The sequence below is a fragment of the Rhinoraja longicauda genome, chromosome 17, assembly GCF_053455715.1.
Source record: "Rhinoraja longicauda isolate Sanriku21f chromosome 17, sRhiLon1.1, whole genome shotgun sequence".
Taxonomy (NCBI): domain Eukaryota; kingdom Metazoa; phylum Chordata; class Chondrichthyes; order Rajiformes; family Arhynchobatidae; genus Rhinoraja; species Rhinoraja longicauda.
Window position 1 is genome coordinate 16,948,050 of NC_135969.1, and position 18,394 is coordinate 16,966,443.

Consider the following 18,394-nt stretch of genomic DNA (forward strand, 5'->3'; position numbering starts at 1 on the left):
CAGGCCCAACGCTGGCATAGCTGCTGCTTCACAGCGCCAGAGAACCAGGTTCAATCCTGTCTGTGTGGAGTCTGCATGTTCTCCCTGTGATCATGCAGGTTTCCTCCGGGTGCTCCGGTTTCCTCCACATCACAGACGTGCTGGTTTGTAGGTTAATTGGCCTCTGTACAAAATTGCCCCTGGTGTTTAGGGAGCGGATAGGAAAGTGGGATAACATGGAACTGGAGTGAACAGGTGATTGATGGGTCAGCATGGACTCGGTGGGCCAAAGGGCCCGTTTCCATACTGGTGTTGGCATTTGTCCACCTGCAAGAGATGATGGTGTGGCTTTGACGTTGTCTTGCTTGGAGAGGAGAATGTTTAATCTGTGTTTGCCTTCCCTCTGTGGCCGACTAGTCCTATCCTTGACAGGCATGCCCTCCCTCAGCTTCCACGGGTGAAGTCTCTGGCTGTTGGATTGGGGGTGTGCATATGTTTTTGCTGTTGGCGCATGGCCTCCAGGGTCTTGAACCATATGCTGCCCTGGTGCTTCATGCCCACCTGGAGGTCCTTCATCCACCTCCCTTGGTCCTCAGCAGATACTTCCCAGTTGTCAAAGCCAATGTTAAAATTTGTCACATCTCTTTTAATCGTATCCTTGTGGTGAAGCTTTGCTCTCCCTCTTGGCCTCTGTGCATTGGCAACCTCCCATGCTCTATCTTTCACTCAATGAAACGGCCCAACATTCATCACACAATGCTGGTGTTCAGGAAGCCACAGAATGGACAGGAGCTAAGGGAACAACAGAATAGGGTATGGAAACAAGGAACTGTAAATACTGGTTTACAAAAAAAGACACAAAGTGCTGGAGTAACTCAACAAGTCAGACAGCACCTCTGGAGGACAGGGATAGGTGATGTTCTGGGCCAGGATCCTTCTTCAAACTGATTGTGGTTAAGAAAATTGGGAGAGGTGGGAGCGGGATAAAACTTGGCAAGTGATAGGTGGATACAGGTGAGAGGTGTTTATTGGGAGATGGTTAGACAAAGACCAGAGATGAAAAGACAAAAAGTTTGAAAAAAGGATGGAAGAGGTGTGAATAGTGAAGCAAGAGGAAATGGACATTAAATTGGATGCATGCTTTTTTCCCCCCCTTTTGAACACTGACCACAAGTGGGACAATAACTGCTGTAGCACCTTGAACAAAGGTATTGATAGATGGATTGAAAGACACAGCATGGAAATGGGCATAGTTGTGTAAGATTTGAGAAGTTTTCCCTCATTTGGAAAACAACACCAAACCAAAGAGCTGCAGTTTGGACATTTTAAACGGGAGACTGGGGCTGATAGCGGAGAAAGGCTGCGGTCAGATTAACAAAGGATGTCACAATCCGTGGGTCCTAAAATGGCCGCAGGACCTCGTGACCAGCCTCAAAAAGTAAAAACCTTACATCCCAGTCTCTAGGTTTTCTGCAAAATCATGGCCAGAACAAAGGATGGGTATTGGCCATGCAGAAACCTACGAAACCAGGTCGGAGTCCAGACACTGGGGCGCTGACATCAGCATACTCACAATGCCCCAAGCCGACCTAAACAGTTCATCTCGTTGAGGGGGCACAATAGCCCATAGAAAACTACCTGGTAGGTGATGGGAAACCAGTTAACACCCATCACCTCACAACGAAATCCCAATTAACACCGTCTGGCCATCCCCGGTATCCCCGAACATAAGCGCAGATCAGAAGAAAAACTCATACATATCTTTTTGAACAAAGAGATTCCAAGATCTGGCAGGAGATAGGACGGGTCAGAAACAGTATAACTGGCCACTACTTTTGGGTGAAAAAGTTAAGTCTAGCACAGTCAAGAAGCGCAGAGAAAACCGGGTTCGAAGTCAACTGAAGTCAAGAAGAGAGTCGGAAGGAAGAACGGATGCAAGAGAGAGGAACAGGCACGCAACTCGAGAAGAAATACTGCAAAACGAACAGCCAGTAACCCCAGTAATAGCCCCATGGTGAGCATGTACTCCAAATCCTACATATCCTGGACATAGTTTAGTGTAGAGGGGAGGGTGGTTGTGAATAAACGTTGGGTGTGTATTAAAATATGTGTTGGTCAAGGTTGCGATGCGTCGTACGTTCCCCATCTTACAGTCGTGTGTATGTCTTGTAGAACTGTGTGTCTAAGAATTCATAAGTAAAAGAGTATTCGTGTATATGTTTTGTGGAACCGTGTGTTTCAAAAGATCAGCGAAAAAGGCATTCGGGTATCTGTCCTGTGGAACTGTGTGTGTTTAATGATTCATAGTTATAAGTATTCGTGTGATTCGGTATGTGTTTCATAGACATGTATTATAGAACTGTATAAGTATTCATGGACAATAGTCCCAAGTGCTGAATAAAAGCCTTTTCATTTAAACCCTGGTTTTCAAATCTGGTCTGGTTGAATTTTTTCTGCACTATAAGAGCTCCAGCACCTAAGTCCAGTGTCTAGAACCATAAGGGGTGAGTGGGTCGAACCACTCACGGGGAACCAGTGTGCACGGCCTGGTCAAGGGATCAGAGCAAGGCACGGGGACCTTAGGTCGGGCGAAAGCTCGGCGCTGAAACCCCTTACAGTTGGGAAGGACGAGTTGGGCCGAAGGGCCTGTTTCTGTGATGTATTTCTTAACTAGGAGTGTCACCTTGAGTTTGTGTTTGAGAACATGAGCCCAAAACTACACTGCAAATCTGAATCATAGGTGATGCAACCTTAACATGGTTGTGTCTGCTGTCCTTTCAACCCGAAGCACTGGTGGAAATCAGAGATGTTCAGAGTAATGGCAATCTTTCTTAAATTTGTCCCTGCACGTTAATGGATTGCTTTCTATTTTCTTAAGTTTTTTGAAAGTTTCAAAAGCTCACCAGAAAATATCCAGAAATACTTAAGTTTGTGCCCACAAAAATTAAAATATAATTTCTTGAGATGACCTTTCTAAGTTTTATCAACTTCCACATTAAAACACTGAGCTACCCAAATTATATTAAACTTAAGAAAAGTTAAGTGAGGAATGGTACTCAAACGAGCTGATTTGTTAAAATAAACATTTATTCTTCCTGACATTCATTGGAAAACCAGCTTTAACTCATTCTCCGATAAGACGGTGACATAGGCAGACCGTTGGTTAAATTGGTGTCAAGGTTTTTGTTAAAAAAAGACACAAAGTGCTGGAGTAATTCATCTCTGGAGAACATGGACAGCATCATCTCTGGAGAACATGGACAGATGACGTTCTTCAGACTGTAGCTCTTGCTTTGAGAGACAGAATTTGTAAACCTTACATACTACTCAGTCCCGATCCAAAACCTCATCTGTCCATTTCCCTCCACAGATGCCGCCTGGCCTGCTGAGTTCTTCTCATAGTTGTTTTGTTTTTGCTCATGATTCCTGAGCCTGATAATATTGAAACATCATTGTGCTCTTCTAATTCAGGCTTGCTACGTATCCCAAAGTTTTTCATCACGTATCTTCAGGCTTGAGCCCCAGAGTCCACTGTGCAAGCATTTTAGCCCTCTCTTCAAAAGATTGATTACAGCATGGAAACATTCGGAGATGAATCAGCAAACCCTCCATCACCCGTTCACACTAGCTCCATATTATCCAACTTTCTCATCCACTCCCTGCGGCAATTTAGAGACCAATTAATTCTACAAACCCACGTCTTTGGGATGTGGAAAGAAAACCGGAGGAGCCCCACACGGTCACTCCACAAACTCCACATCGACAGCACCTGAGATCAGGATTAAACCCGGGTCCCTGGTGCTGTGAGGCAATTGCTCTACCAGCAGCGCCAATGAGCTCTTCCTTTAAGATACTTGCTAAAATTACTTCTTGACCTACTGCCCTAATGTTCCAAGTTTTTATATATAATGGTTCTGTGATGCAAATGAGAATAGTTTACAATGTTATATAAATGCAAGTGTTGAAACTCCGATCTGGAGTGGTTAGTGTTTAGTACATCGGAACTTTGAAAGGAAAATGGGCAAATCAAACTGCTTCAAATCTTTTCGGTAATAAATAGGAACTGCAGATGCCGTTTTATACCAAAGATATGCACAAAGTGCTGGAGTAACTCAACGGGTCAGATAGGTGACGTTGGGTAACTAAACAAACAGCCAACATCATTACAGGATGACAGAGGACACAGCTGCTACCTCCCAGAGACCTGGGTTCAATCCCCACCTCAAGTGCTGACTGCGTAGTCTGCATGTTCTCCTTGCAATGCTCTGGTTTATTCCCACACTCCGTAGATGGACTGGTTGACAGGCCACCATAAATTTACTTCTAGCGTGTAACTGATTGGGAGGGGGGGAGGGGGGGTAGTTGTTGATAAAAATGCAGGGAAAATGGGGCCACTGTTGTCAACATCCTGCATTTCACAAAGCACAAAACACAATTTACTGCCTTGGATAAGTGCCTGACAGAAACTTCAACACCAATCCACAGTACATCCCTTCTAGAAACTAATCTTCATTTTAGCTGATACCTCACCGAAGGACATATGAGCCTACACAAAGTATTGGTAAAACCCAATGGTACGGACATTGAATTTTAGGTAACCAACCCACCTCCTTTCTTCCCTGTGCCCCATCTTGGATTGCATCCTTTTCTTCCCCCCCATCCACCTACATCCTTCCCTCTGGCTTCATATTTCACCCTTCTCATCTCCAAATCAGTCGAGATGTCTTCCATCTATATTAGATAACATACAGTGCCCTCCATGTTTTGGACAAACGCCCTTTATTTAATTATTTACCTTTGTGCTCCACAATTTGAGATTTGTAATAGAAAAAAAATCACATGTGGTTAAAATGCACATTGGCAGATTTTAATAAAGGCCATTTTATACATTCTGGTTTCACCATGTAGAAATTACAGCAGTGTTCATACATAGTCCCCCATTTCAGGGCACCATAATTTTTGGGACACAGCAACGTCATGTAAATGAAAGTAGTCATGTTTAGTATTTTATTGCATATCCTTTGCATGCAATGACTTCTTGAAGTCTGAGATTCATGGACATCACCAGTTGCTGGGTGTCTTCTCTGGTGATGCTCTGCCAAGCATGCATTGCAGCCATCTTTAGCTTATGCTTATTTTGGGTGCTAGGCCCCTTCAGTTTTCTCTTCAGCATATATAAGGCATGCTCAATTAGGTTCAGATCATGTGATTGACTTGGCCACTCAAGAATTGACCATTTTTTAGCTTTGAAAAACTCCTTTGTTGCTTTAGCAATATGTTTGGGATCATTGTCTTTCTGTAAAATGAACCGCCAGGCCAATGAGTTTTGAGGCATTTGTTTGAACTTGAGCAGATAGGATGTGTCTCTACACTTCAGAATTCATTGTACTACTACCATCAGCAGTTGTATCATCAGTGAAGATAAGTGAGCCAGTACCTTCAGCAGCCATACATGCCCAGGCCATAACACCCCCACCACCGTGTTTCACAGATGAGGTGGTATGTTTTGGATCTTGGGCAGTTCCTTCTCTCCTCCATACTTTGTCTTGCTATCATTCTGATAAAAGTTAATCTTCGTCTCATCTGTCCACAAGACCTTTTTCCAGAACTGTGGTTGCTTCTTGGCAAACTGTAACCTGGCCATCCTATTTTTGCGGCTAACCAGTGGTTTGCATCTTGCAGTGTAGCCTCTGTATTTTTATTCATGAAGTCTTCTACGGACAGTGGTCATTGACAAATCCACACCTGACTCCTGAATAGTGTTTCTGATCCGTCGGACAGGTGTTTGGGGATTTTTCTTTATTATAGAGAGAAGTCTTGTCATTAGCCGTGGAGGTCTTCCTTGGCCTGCCAGTCCCTTTGCAATTAATAAGCTCACCAGTGCTCTTTCATCTTAATGATGTTCCAAACAGTTGATTTTGGTAAGCCTAAGGTTTGGCTGATGTCTCTTAACAGTTTTATTCTTGTTTCTCATTCACATAATGGCTTCTTTGTCTTTCATTGGCACAAATTTGGTCCTCATGTTGATAAACAGCAATAAAGGTTTCCAAAGGTGATGGTGATGAAAGACTGGGTGCTGAGAGTTCTCTTATACCTGCATTAAGGAGGCAATTATTACGCACCTGAGCAATTACAGACACCTGTGAAGCCATGTGTCCCAAACATTATGGTGCCCTGAAACGGGGGGACTATGTATGAAGACTTGTAATTTCTACATGGTGAAACCAAAATGTATAAAAATGGCCTTTATTAAAATCTGACAATATGCATTTTAACTACATGTGATTATTTTCTATTACAAATCTCAAATTGTGGAGTAGAGGCAAATAAATAAATGATGGGTCTTTGTCCCAAACATTATGGAGGGCCGTGTATCTGCGCAGTGGCACAGTTGGTAGAGCTGCTGCATCACACCACCGGGGTCCTGGGTTCGATCACGAGTCGTGCCTGTGGAGTTTGCACAATCTCTCTGTGACGGTGTGTGTTTCCTCCGGGTGCTCTGGTTTCCTCCCTCACCCCAAGGTATGCGGGTTTGTTGGTCAATTAGTTACTGTAAATTGCCTCTAGTGTGTAGGAGTGATAGTGTGTACGGGTGATCACTGGTCAGCGTGTACTCTGTGGGCCGAAGGGTCTGTTTCCAAGCTGTATCTCTAAACAAAAAAACAGTGTATTCAGAAGTGCATACATCTTCTGTTGAAATAGTATCTCTCAATTTCCCTGAAGTATCAGCATACTAGAGTATTAGAGATAAGGCACAGTAACAGGCCCTTTAGTTCACGATTCCACGCAGACCATCGATCACCCCTTCATATTAATTCTATCTTATCCCACTCGGCCCACAGGGTCCGCATCGTTCACGCGAGTTCTGTGTTATACCTCTTTCTCATCTCACCTGACATACCAGGAGCAATTTACAGAGGCTAATTAACCTAAACCCCCAAAAGATGTGGGAGGAAACTGGAGAACCAAAAGGAAGCAAATATGGCAAATATGATCCATAGGGAGAATGTGCAAGCTCCACATAGACACCACCAAAGATAATAGAGCAGAGTAAGATAGACCACTCGCCCCTAAAAACCGTAGTATGTCATGACGCCATTTTAGTAGGCAGAAACATTTTAAAAGAAAAATAACAAAAATCTGTGAATTGATAGATGAGATATATTCTGCATTTTAATGGTATCATCACACATACTGTTCCCCCAAAACACTGATTACACTGCGAGAGGCATAACGAACGGCGGGTTTTGTTTACTAAAATGGTGGACATTACGCTCCTTTGCGTACTACACTTAATTATAGGCGATTTCGACGGAGTGGTTCATCTTGCTCCTCTAGTATCTTTGGACACCACCCAAAGTCAAGGTGGAACCCAGGACTTTGGTGCTGTGAGGCAGCAACTCTAGCAGCTACACCACTGAGCTGCCTTAACCTTTCACCTTCAATACACTGCTGTAATTCTAAGAGAAAAGTGGTGGAGAAAATAAAGTTGGAAGAGGTACAGGTGATAAGTGTTTTGAACATTCCACGTTGGATTTACAGGATTTGGACAGCTGAAGACAACAGACTGTGACCTTCGGGAATACACATAATTTTCCGCGCTGTATATATATGATATGATAAGGTTGGACAAACCTGGATTGTTTTTTCTGAACGTTGAGGCGAGACCTGATAAATGTATATAAAATGATGCGAGGCATGGATTGGGAGACAGTCAGAACTACTTTCCCCAAGGATGAAAAATCAAAAACTACAGGCCATTGCTTAAAGGTGAGAGGGGCAAACTTTAAAGGTAGTGTGTAGGGCAAGGTTTGTTTTTACACAGAGGGTAGTGAATGCCTGGAATGTGCTGCCAGGAGTGGTGGTGGAGGCAGATACAGTAGAGGTTTTCAGATAGATATATCAATGTGCAGGGAATGGAAAGATACGGATCTTGTGCAGGCAGAGATTAGTTTCACTTGGCATCATGTTCAGCATGGACATTGTGGGCTGAAGGGCCTGTTCCTGTGTTTTAAATGGCAACCTCCAGTCCCTCGTGCAAAACAGGTCTATTGAAACATTTCCCCCCACTCCAGAGAACATCCCAAAATCAACATGGAAACAGGAAGCAAAAGGGTTATGGTTTAATCTACATAGCTATGAGATTTATTCAATGTAATCCATGTGATTCAGATCACATTTCAGATAAGAGGGCAGCAGCTACAAGGTAATAATTCAAGTGGATTCAGTAACACTGCAAACCTTGAGCATGCATCGTAACAAGCTCAAAATTTAATTACTTGTTGAAATCTTCCAACTAGTTATGCTGCAGAATAGAAAAACAAACATTTTTTATTGCTTGCAAAGAGATCCTTGGCATCAAGGGGGGGGGGGGGGGGCGGGAATAAACAAATTGGTTCTCAAGGAGATGAATTTCCAAACTCTTGGCTTCAAAGGAAGAAAAATAAAATCAGATGGAATGGTGAATATTTTTGCCAGGCTCTGCATCAGTTTAGCTGCAGTCACGGTGATCGATGTCAGTGAAGCAGGTTGTTTGGATTTTCACCGGTAGCAGATGCCATTTAACTTCACAGAGCTTCATCACAGGTCGGCAGGAGGGGGAAGGGGCAATATGGAAACAAGTGGCATGAAAAATTCACCCAGAGCATAGCCTAGACGCCTGGCACGGCGTCATACTCTGCAAGGTGCCACTCCAGCGGAGAGAAGTTGGCAAGGTTTCACACAATGGTAAGCCAGTGGAATTAAATAGTTTTTATACCAGTAATGAATATACAGTGGTTCTATTGCTGCACAAAGCACAATTAGTTGAAAACATTACAGCAGTTACACAACCTCTCAGCTGCAACGTCAGGGAGGGCGTGGAGAAAAAGATTCACGTCATAAATAGCTCCTACTCACCAACCCCAAGCAAAAAAACAAAACAAAATATGAATTTTTCACTCTTCTTACTATTGTGGATCAGAATGCTGAGCGCACTCGAGGTAGTGTGACAAATATGAAATGTATAAAAACATACTTATTATATATCCTGGCAACCCACATACACAACCAGGACCCCAATTTACCAATCGTAAGTACATCACTAAACCGTTACACAAAGTGGGTCTGGGAAAAAAGCTCAAAACACTTTTCTTTTTATTTTTAAAAAAAGGTATAAACTACTTTAAAAATTGTTGATGCTGATCAGATAAGGTTGTAACAAATTGCTGTGCATGGTAGGGTACGGAGGAAGTGGCAACGAGACAGGTATTTTATGAAGCTCATGAACATTCATGAACTTCACTGCCTGTTTAAGTCATCAGCTGATCTGCTCATAGTAACAGCATACCCATTGTCACTCCCTTTCCACCTGGGTGGGGGGGAGAGATAGGGGCAGATATTTTGTGTGCTCTGCAGAAGGTATTAGGAAGTTCACCACACGTCACTAAGATTGTTCACCTCCTCCATCCACGTAAATTAATATTGACGTCACACCACCCCCTCCCCCTCAAATCAAACCTCAATTAAATTGTTCCCAGCCAAAGCAGGCAACTAACGATAAAGCAAGATACCAGGAAACCAAATAATTCCCAAACAACTCTAAGCAGTTTCCAATTCCCAGCTGTTGCTAATGCAGCATGCCGTGGTGCCAGTGTGCACAATATAATTAGTTTGTGCCATAAACCTCCCAAATATTCTTGTTCTGGTGCAAACCTACATTAAAAGTCTGCGGGACATTGAGGCTTCGGCAATCCTTCCCATCTCTGTGAATGTGTTTGTAAAAGGCAAGACTTCTTAAAAGGTTCAACAATTTCCTTTTTCAATGTTAACACATTCTCCCTTAAAAAAAAAAAGAAACACATCTTTTTTTTCCACTAAAAAAGTCTAACACTATCATAGCTCATGAATGGAACGATCCATGAGTGTTGCTGACTACTCCAACAAACATAAGAAAAACCAAAAGATGACAGATGATAAAAGAAACAAGGAACCAAAGCCAATATTTCTTCATCTTTCCCAGCCAAGGCCTTATTCAATGTGACACCATGTCCACAGTACTCCTTTAGTCTGATGTGTCATGAAAATCTTTAAGCAGTGTCCTACGTCTCTGCTCTGCTATGTGCATTTGATTCTCTAGATCCTGAAATGCAAATGAAAGAAAGGTTAATATATGCTCCAACTCCTCCAGTAAATAAATAACATCAGAATAAAGTTTACACTAAATTTCTTTTACTGGAAGGATGTTGCTAAGACTTGAAGACCTGAGCTATGATGAGACAAGATGACATCCAAGCGAAGCGACTCTCTGCATGCTGGTCCCAGAAGTGGATCTGCAATTACACATTGTAATTGCTCCATCCTTTTAAACCTCTACTGCAACAGCAGCTTTACTGGACTTTACCTTGCACTAAACATTATTCCTTTAGTCTGTATCTGTACACTGTGGGTGGCAGGATTGTAAACATGTGTAGTCTTCCCGCTGATTGATTAGCACACAACAAAAGCTTTTCACTGTACCTTGGTACGCGTGAGAATAAACTATAACTTAACTAAACTAAACTATAAGGAGATGTTGGGCATGCGAGGGCTTTATTCCTTGGAGAGCAGGAGGCTGAGGAGTGATCTTACAAAGGCATATAAAATCATCAGGGGGTGAATAGGGTGAATGCACAGTCTTTTATCCCAGGGAAGCGGAATCTAGAACCAGAGGCCATATGTTTAGGGTGAGAAGGGAAAGATTTAATAGAAACCTGAGAGGCAACTTTTTCCACACAGAGGGTGGTGGGTTTATGAAATGAGCTGCCAGAGGAGGGAGTTGAGGCAGGTGCTATAACAATAATGAAAAAAAAGACACTTGGACAAGTACATGGATAGGAAATGTTTAGAGCGAAATGAGCCAAAAGTAGGCAGGTGGAACAAATGCAGATGGGGTATCTGGCAAAGAATGGGCAAGTTGGACCAAATTCTTGCATTTCTGTGCGTTCCTTTTCTCCAGAGATGTTGTCAGACCTGCTAAGTTGCTCCAGTATTTTGTGTCGATCTTCGGTATAAACCAGTATCGGCAGTTCTTTCCCACACAAAACCTGTTGATTTGGGATTATAAGACTGTTCCTTCCTCCGTGACAAAAACAACCCTTCCCATTGCCACTGGTTCTCCACCACTTCCACAGCATTTTGGGATGTGTAAGACCCCATAGCCTTGCCAGTGACATTTGGGAATGCAGTGGCCATTATTAGCTGCACTACGATCAATCCACTACTTACCCCTCGGTCATAACTGTCTGCTCGCTCCACCTTCCACGACAAATTCTCAATCTCCGCTTCCAGCTGCGCTTGCTGGTACTCAAACTGGAAAGATAAGTTTATCATGTCAGTAAAAATTGTGCAGCTAGTGTTATTCTGACCTGCGTAGAATCACTAATTTACTACATAGGTTACCTGGGCCTTAAAAGCAAGTCATGTTTAGTCTCAAAGTCCTGTCTAATGCTCCATTATCATTAGGTTTAAGGTGACGTGGGAAATATTTAATAGGAACCCGAGTGGTAACATTTTCAGAGAGTGGTGGGTATATGGACCGAGCTGCCAGAAGAGGTAGTTGAGGCAGGCAGTCTCTTGCCCAGTGTAGTGGAATCGAGAACCTGAGAACATAGATTTAAGGTGAAAACAGACCTTTTAGCCCAACTTATCCACACTGACCAACCGTGAACCATCTACACTAGTCCCCACTTTAATAAGATTAATAGATTTTTTAGGAACCTGAGGGATAACCTTTTTTTTACACAAAGGCTGGTGGGTGTATGAAACGAACTGCCGGAGGAGGTAGTTGAGGCTGGTGCAATCGCAAAGTTTAAGAGACATTTAAATAGGTACATGAATAGGGCAGGTTTAGAGGGCCATATGCAAACAGACAGCTGGGATTAGTGCAGATGGGACATGTTGGTTGGTGTGGGCAAGTTAGGCCGAAGGCCTGTTTCCACGCTGTATGACTGTGACCGAATCAGCATGTTGTACCTGTAGACTCCAGGGGCAATAGGGGAGAGGGAAAGTGGGGGGGAAATAAAACCTTACATCTGCCTCAGCATCTTTTGCCAGTGACTTTGGATTCCTAGCTTCTCGACTTCGGCACACCCACCAAAAGGAATATTTCATATGTTCATAAATCATTGGAGTTGGCCATTCAGCCCATCGTGTCTATCATTCCATCTCAACCCTATTCTCCTGCCTTCTCCCCATATCCCTTGACACCCTTACCAATCAAGCATCTGTCAATCTCTGCCTTAAAAACACCCAATGACGTGGCTTCCACAGCCACCTGTGCAGGCTATTTCTCTTTCTAGTATGCATAAACCTTCCCCCTTGAAAACCTTGATTTTGTCACTTCTTGATCTTTCCTATTCCAAGAAGAACAAACTGAACTTTTCCCATCTCTCTCATCAGCCGAGTCCCTCATTCTTAGCCAAGTAAACCTTTTCTGTATCTTTATTAATGCCTTTTAAACCTTGAGATACCCATAAGTCCTCTCCATTAACACCAAGGTCACTGAGGATTAAGTGAGGAATAGTGCAAGAAAGTCTGCTGACTGCAAGACACGAATGACAGGCACTGGGGCCTACAAGAGAGGAGGGAAAAATCAAGAGCAAGTATTTCAATCTTCTGTATCTTACCTACTGGTCAATGTAAAGGTTTTTTAATGTTGCAACAACAAAGATGGAATCTGCATGCATTAGAATAATCCCTCACTTCATAAAGAATATACCAGGAATCACATCAAAAACTGAAACAACTTGTATTCCCCATTAAATTACTACATTCCATTTTGGCAGTTGGATAGAAAATTGCACCTATCATAATGTAGATAGATACGAACCTTTGTTTTGGAGTAACTTAACAGGTCAGGCATTATCTCTGGTGAAAAGGAATAGGTGATGTTTAGGGTCTGAAGAAGGGTCTCGACCCAAAACGTCACCTATTCCTTTTGTCCAGAGATGTTGCCTGACCTGCTGAGTTACTCCAGCATTTGTGTCTATCTTCAGTGTAAACCAGCATCTGCAGTTCCTTTGTACCCATTATAATGTATCTGAGCACAGTTCTTACCAGTTTCTTCCTGGGCCCAGACTCCATATAGTAGGCATATGGGTACGTATACTGCAAGGTGTACCGACACTTTAGAAAGAAAGACAAAATGATGATTAGAAGCTTTTTGCCATTATGCCAAAAACAAGTCATTGAGCTAGAACCTCCAATAATGGTACAGCTGCTGCCTCACAGCGCCACAGTCCCCGGTTAAATCTGACCTCGGGTGCTGTCAGTGTGGAGTTTGCATAATCTCTCTGTTACCGTCTGGGCTTCCTCCAGGTACTCTGGTTTCCTCCCACATCCCTAAAAAAGTGCGGGTTTATAGGTTAATTAGCCTCGGTAAAATTGCTCCTAATGTGCAGGGCGTGGATAAGTAGAAAGTGGGATAACAGAACTAGTGTGAACGAGTGGGCAGTGTACTTTCCCATCAGTCTGGCCAGTGTACTTTCCTGTCATTTAACTCAATTAATTCAATCTGGATTACAAAAGGTAACATCTGTAATGTTAACAACCAATTTGCTGCTTCCAATTTCAATTCATTAATATCCCTATCATCTGATGGGGAAAGAAAACCCCTCCTCACCACTCCAGTATACAATCTGGTCAGCAAGTACTATCGCAACATTTAAGAAACATTAGACAGGTACATGGATAGGATATGTTTAGAGGGATAAGGGCCAAACACAGGCAGGTGGGACTAGTGTAAATGGGTCAGTGGGCAAGATGGGGCAAAAGGCCTGTTTCCATGCTGTGTGACTCTAACGTGGGAGGCTCTTAACTGACCACAGAGTGGCATCAAACTGCTCTCATCATGTATATGAAAAAAGACAACCCCCAAGCAAATTCTAATTTGTTAGTGAGGAAAATTTGGTGTGCCCATGTCATCTTAAGACATGCCAAAATTGGTCATCCTACAGTCTTATCAAGAAATAATCGAACAAGTTAAAACTCTTGCAAAGTGCTTGTCCATCGCAGGCCAACAGGCTCAGTGGTAGCACACGTGTGTGAATGCAGTCAGGAGGAAGCAGCCCAGGGAAGTAACACTAACTGGAGACCACGTGAAGCCTGACTGTAATAGGTGAAGTATGGGAGAGCCAACCTCCCACTGGAAATCACCTCATCATGAATCCGTATTTCTCCATACTAACCAGCACTCAGAAGAGGCATTAAGGGGTAGTGGGACCACAGATCACTCCGCATGGGAAGAGTCAATGTTGATTACAGTGATTTGGCAACACTGTGATATCACCCATACTCAGTCATTGGCACTCCACTTATCACTTGATAACCACAGTAACCAGACCATCTACTAAATGTATTGCAGCAATTAGATAAGGTTTACTTGACAGCACCTCGGGTTTCAAAGGACAAGGACAGCAGAACAGTCATACCACATAGCCCTCCAGATTGAAAATAAGACACCTTTCATTCACTGATGCAGAGTCAAAGCCTGGAACTCACTAACAGCATCATGTGAATACGTTCATCAGAGATAGCTGAAGATTACCAGCACGTTCCCACACATAATTAAGCATGGGCAACAAATGCTGCTTCACCAGTAATGCCCAACATCCTATGAATAAAAAAGGCATCCGGTATTTTTATGTGCTTTATACCCATAATTAGCCATGTGCTCAATTCTGCCAGTGCTTGGACAAGCAGCCTACCTTGGCAAGCAACTTGGCAGCATTCTGTAAATATTGCCAATCAATCCACGTTCCCAAATTATTCATAACTCGCTCCTGAATTTTTTCTTGAATCCGCTGGTATGTCTGTGCTTCCAGCTGCAGGCTTTTGTTGTGGTTTTCCCACTGCAGAAATAAGAAAAAGCCATTTAACAAGGACTTTGAGTAAAACTAAGGGCGACATAGTGACACAGCGGCAGAGTTGTTGCCTCACAGCGCTGGAGGCCCAGATTCTATCCTAACTATGGGTGCCGTTTCTCCAAGTATTCTGGCTTCCTTCCACATTCCAAAGACGTGCAGGGTTGTAGGTTAATTTGCTTCTGTAAGTTGCCCCTAGTGTGTAGGATGTGAAACTGGTTCTTAACATAGAACTCGCGTATGGGTGATTGTTGGGTCACCGTGGATTCAAAGGGCCTGTTTCCACATTATATCTCTAAAACTAAACCAAACTAAACCTGGTGCAGGATGTATTTTGGGGCAGGTCAGGCAGCGTCTGTGGTAACAAACTTAAACCCTTTCCTTCACCATCCAAAATCCCATTTGATAGGTCAGTGCTTTTTGGAGAGAATTCCACTGCAATAGTCAAGACGATGATAGAATGTCCTTAATTATCAAAGATAGACACAAATGCTGGAGTAATTCAAGGGGTCAGGCAGCATCTCTCTGGAGAAAATGGATGAGTGACGTTTCGGGTCGGGACCCTTCTTCAGACATTCACGACCCGAAACTTCACCCATCCTTTTTCTCCAGAGATGCTGCCTGACCTGCTGAGTTACTCCAGCACTCAGCACTTTGTGTCTATCTTTGGTTTAAACCAGCATCTGCAGTTCCTTGCTTCTATCCTTAATTACCAGATTGCAAGAATTTTTACCCAGAAGGAATTTAGAGCACAAAAATATTCCACATTAACTGCAGGTTTGGGATTCAAAGCCATGCCTATTAAAATCAGAATTTCAATGCCTTCCAATATCAAAGAATGAGAATGTGCCTGATGGTTAAAGGTTTCCAGGCAAAATACACTACACTAATTAGAAAAACAATATGTTGAATCACTGCACCCAGGGGCTCATCCAGCAACAGTAGAATTGTCCCTAAAGAACAGAACTAGTACAAGGGTGATCACTGGTCGGCATGGACTCGGGGCGAAGGGCCTCGAGTTTCCTCACTGTATCTCTAAACTAATCTAAACGTTCAGCAGCCTTGGAAAGTTGGTGGAAGGAATAGGCAATTTCTGACATCCATTCAACACAGCTCTTACCCTTTCAAAATAGAACAAGTATTTCTTCAAGGCTTCCCTGGCCTGTGCCTGCTGACTCTGGTTCACAATGTCAGGATTCTCTTTGTACCGACTGCATTCATAATACTCGCTGCCATGGGTCTTCCAGTCTCCCAGGCACATCCAACAGAAATCTAAAACATAAAACACAGTGGTGATGCTCGAGAGAGGAAAAAGCAGCAGGATTCAGAGGGAAAAACTAGGGAATGAGACTGGTAGGATTTTTCTTGTCGAGATTTCATGATGCTATGATATAAAAAGCCAGGCCTTGTCAAATTACAATAGTACGTTACCACAGTGTTGCTGGTCAGCGTGGACTCGGTGGGCCTAAGGGCCTGTTTCTGTGTTGTCTCTCTAAATTGAACCTTTCTCCTCTCACCTTAAATCTTACTAGTGCATGGAACAGGTCTCTTGAGCTGCACGGCCTTTTCCTGCCTCCATTTCTTATGTACCATTGGTGGCAACAGGATGTCTTACAACACACAACAAATTGGCGGATTTCATGAACAGTTTACTTTAAGGGGAGAATTAAGCAAGCAAGCCTTGGATATTTATGTAAAGCATAACCCCCATCATTTGAAGAGTGTAACCAGGTCTCAACTTCCAGACGACAGAAATCAAGATACATGAGCTGTACATTAAATGTTACATAAGCAATCAATACATTCATTTGAAATGTTTATATCTGTTTTGGATGCAAATTATGTATGTATGCTTTAGAATTTCTTACATGGCAAGTTCTGCAATGCAAGCATGTGGATGGTTAATAATAACAGCTTTCCATCCATGCCATCATTGACACTTTTGTTTGAGACCTTTCAAATACTATGGTTCCAAAGTAAAACTTCCCAAATTACGCATCTTTCAAACCATGTCCAGAAGTTATGGAATGGAAGAATACTAAAATACAAAATTAAGGGAAGCAATTGGTGCAATCCTGAGTAGTCTGAACCGAGTTCAAACATTCTCCTCGTGGGTTTTTTCCGGGATCCCCAGTTTTCTCCCACATTCCAAAGACGTACACATTTGTAGGTTAAATAGCTTGGTATAATTGTAAATTGTCCCTAATGTGTAGGATAGTACACCAGTGTACCGGGGTGATCGCAGGTCAGCGCGAACTCAGTGGGCCAAATGGTCTGAAGGGCCCGTTTCCATGCTGTATCTCTAAACTAAAGGAACTTGGATTGCATCAACAATAAATACAATAAAATATTATACAGCACCAATACGATTTAGTACTTGGTCAGGTGCAAAGAAGTCAAGTTATTGCACTAACATGAAGATGTCAGGACATTAGCTCATAACACGTGACAGATAGGGAATATAAACTTTTTAATTGGAATTTGAAAGCTTGCTTTAGTTTCATAGTTGTCATTCCCAATGAATGGTCATAAAATACCAACAGGTTTACCTATTGCCTTCAGGGAAGGAATCTGATCATCTGACTGACTGACATGGAAATCTAAACTCAAAACCATCAAGATGGTTGTCTCAGCTTAAAGGCCATTAAGGGTTTCCAAAGAGAATCAGTTGTGGCAGTTGCACGCACATTCCTGAATGAGTAAATAATGAACAAATACTCGACACAATGCCAAAATATGTCATTCTTCAAATGTAACCACAAGCTATTTTTCATCAACCAAATTAAGGATTTATTCCAAAATCAGTATCTCTAATACTTTGCTGAAGTATTGGTCCACAGAATTCACAATTTGGAAGTCACAAATACAGATATCTCATGGTTCTGTTTCTCTGAGGTACACAGTAATTGTATTCACAGGACCCATGCTTCTTATCCTTGCAAAATTTCCCATATATATACAAAACATACAATTTTATATTATTTGCCCTTATTGTGACTCACCGTGCTTGCATTTTGAACATTGCTGAAACAAAAAGAAAGAGATGAAAAGTAATAAAACAGAACATTTAGCGCATTGGAATACACATAAAGCAGACTGAAATGATGCACCGTTCTCTTACCATATGATTGCATCCTCCATTTTTCTCAATGCAAATATTGCACTTAGGACACTGTAAAAAGTTAAAACAAAAGCATTAAGAACCATGTCTGAAAAAATAGATCAATGTACTAAACAACTTTACCAAAGCAGGATTCAGTTTAGTTTATTATTATTGTCCCGAGATACAGTGAAAATCTTTTGTCTGAGTGCTATCCATTCAAAGACTGTACCTGAATACAATCAAGCCATCCACAGCGCACAGATAAAGGATACAGCATTTAGTGCAAAATACAACACTGAGGTCTGATAAAGTCTGATTAAAGACAGTTGAAAGGTCTCCAATGACATAGGTGGGAAGTCAGGACCGTCCACCATCTGACGTGAGAACCATTCAGTTGCCACATAACAGCTGGGAAGCAATGCAAAATTGGAAT

General features: G+C 42.5%; 1 protein-coding gene across 1 annotated transcript in view; it reads right to left on the reverse strand.

The window, feature by feature from the left end:
- Positions 1 to 7,272: 7,272 nt before the first annotated feature.
- Positions 7,273 to 18,394, reverse strand: part of arih2 (ariadne homolog 2 (Drosophila)) — a 50,630-nt gene continuing 39,508 nt past the window's right edge. Inside the window, exons 9-15 of the mRNA XM_078414223.1 lie at positions 17,980 to 18,030; positions 17,861 to 17,882; positions 15,979 to 16,130; positions 14,703 to 14,846; positions 13,054 to 13,122; positions 11,224 to 11,307; positions 7,273 to 10,099 (exon numbers count right to left, since the gene is read on the reverse strand). Of these exons, the coding sequence (XP_078270349.1) occupies positions 10,022 to 10,099; positions 11,224 to 11,307; positions 13,054 to 13,122; positions 14,703 to 14,846; positions 15,979 to 16,130; positions 17,861 to 17,882; positions 17,980 to 18,030 (600 nt within the window). The 3' untranslated portion in view covers positions 7,273 to 10,021. The remainder of the gene's footprint in view (positions 10,100 to 11,223; positions 11,308 to 13,053; positions 13,123 to 14,702; positions 14,847 to 15,978; positions 16,131 to 17,860; positions 17,883 to 17,979; positions 18,031 to 18,394) is intronic.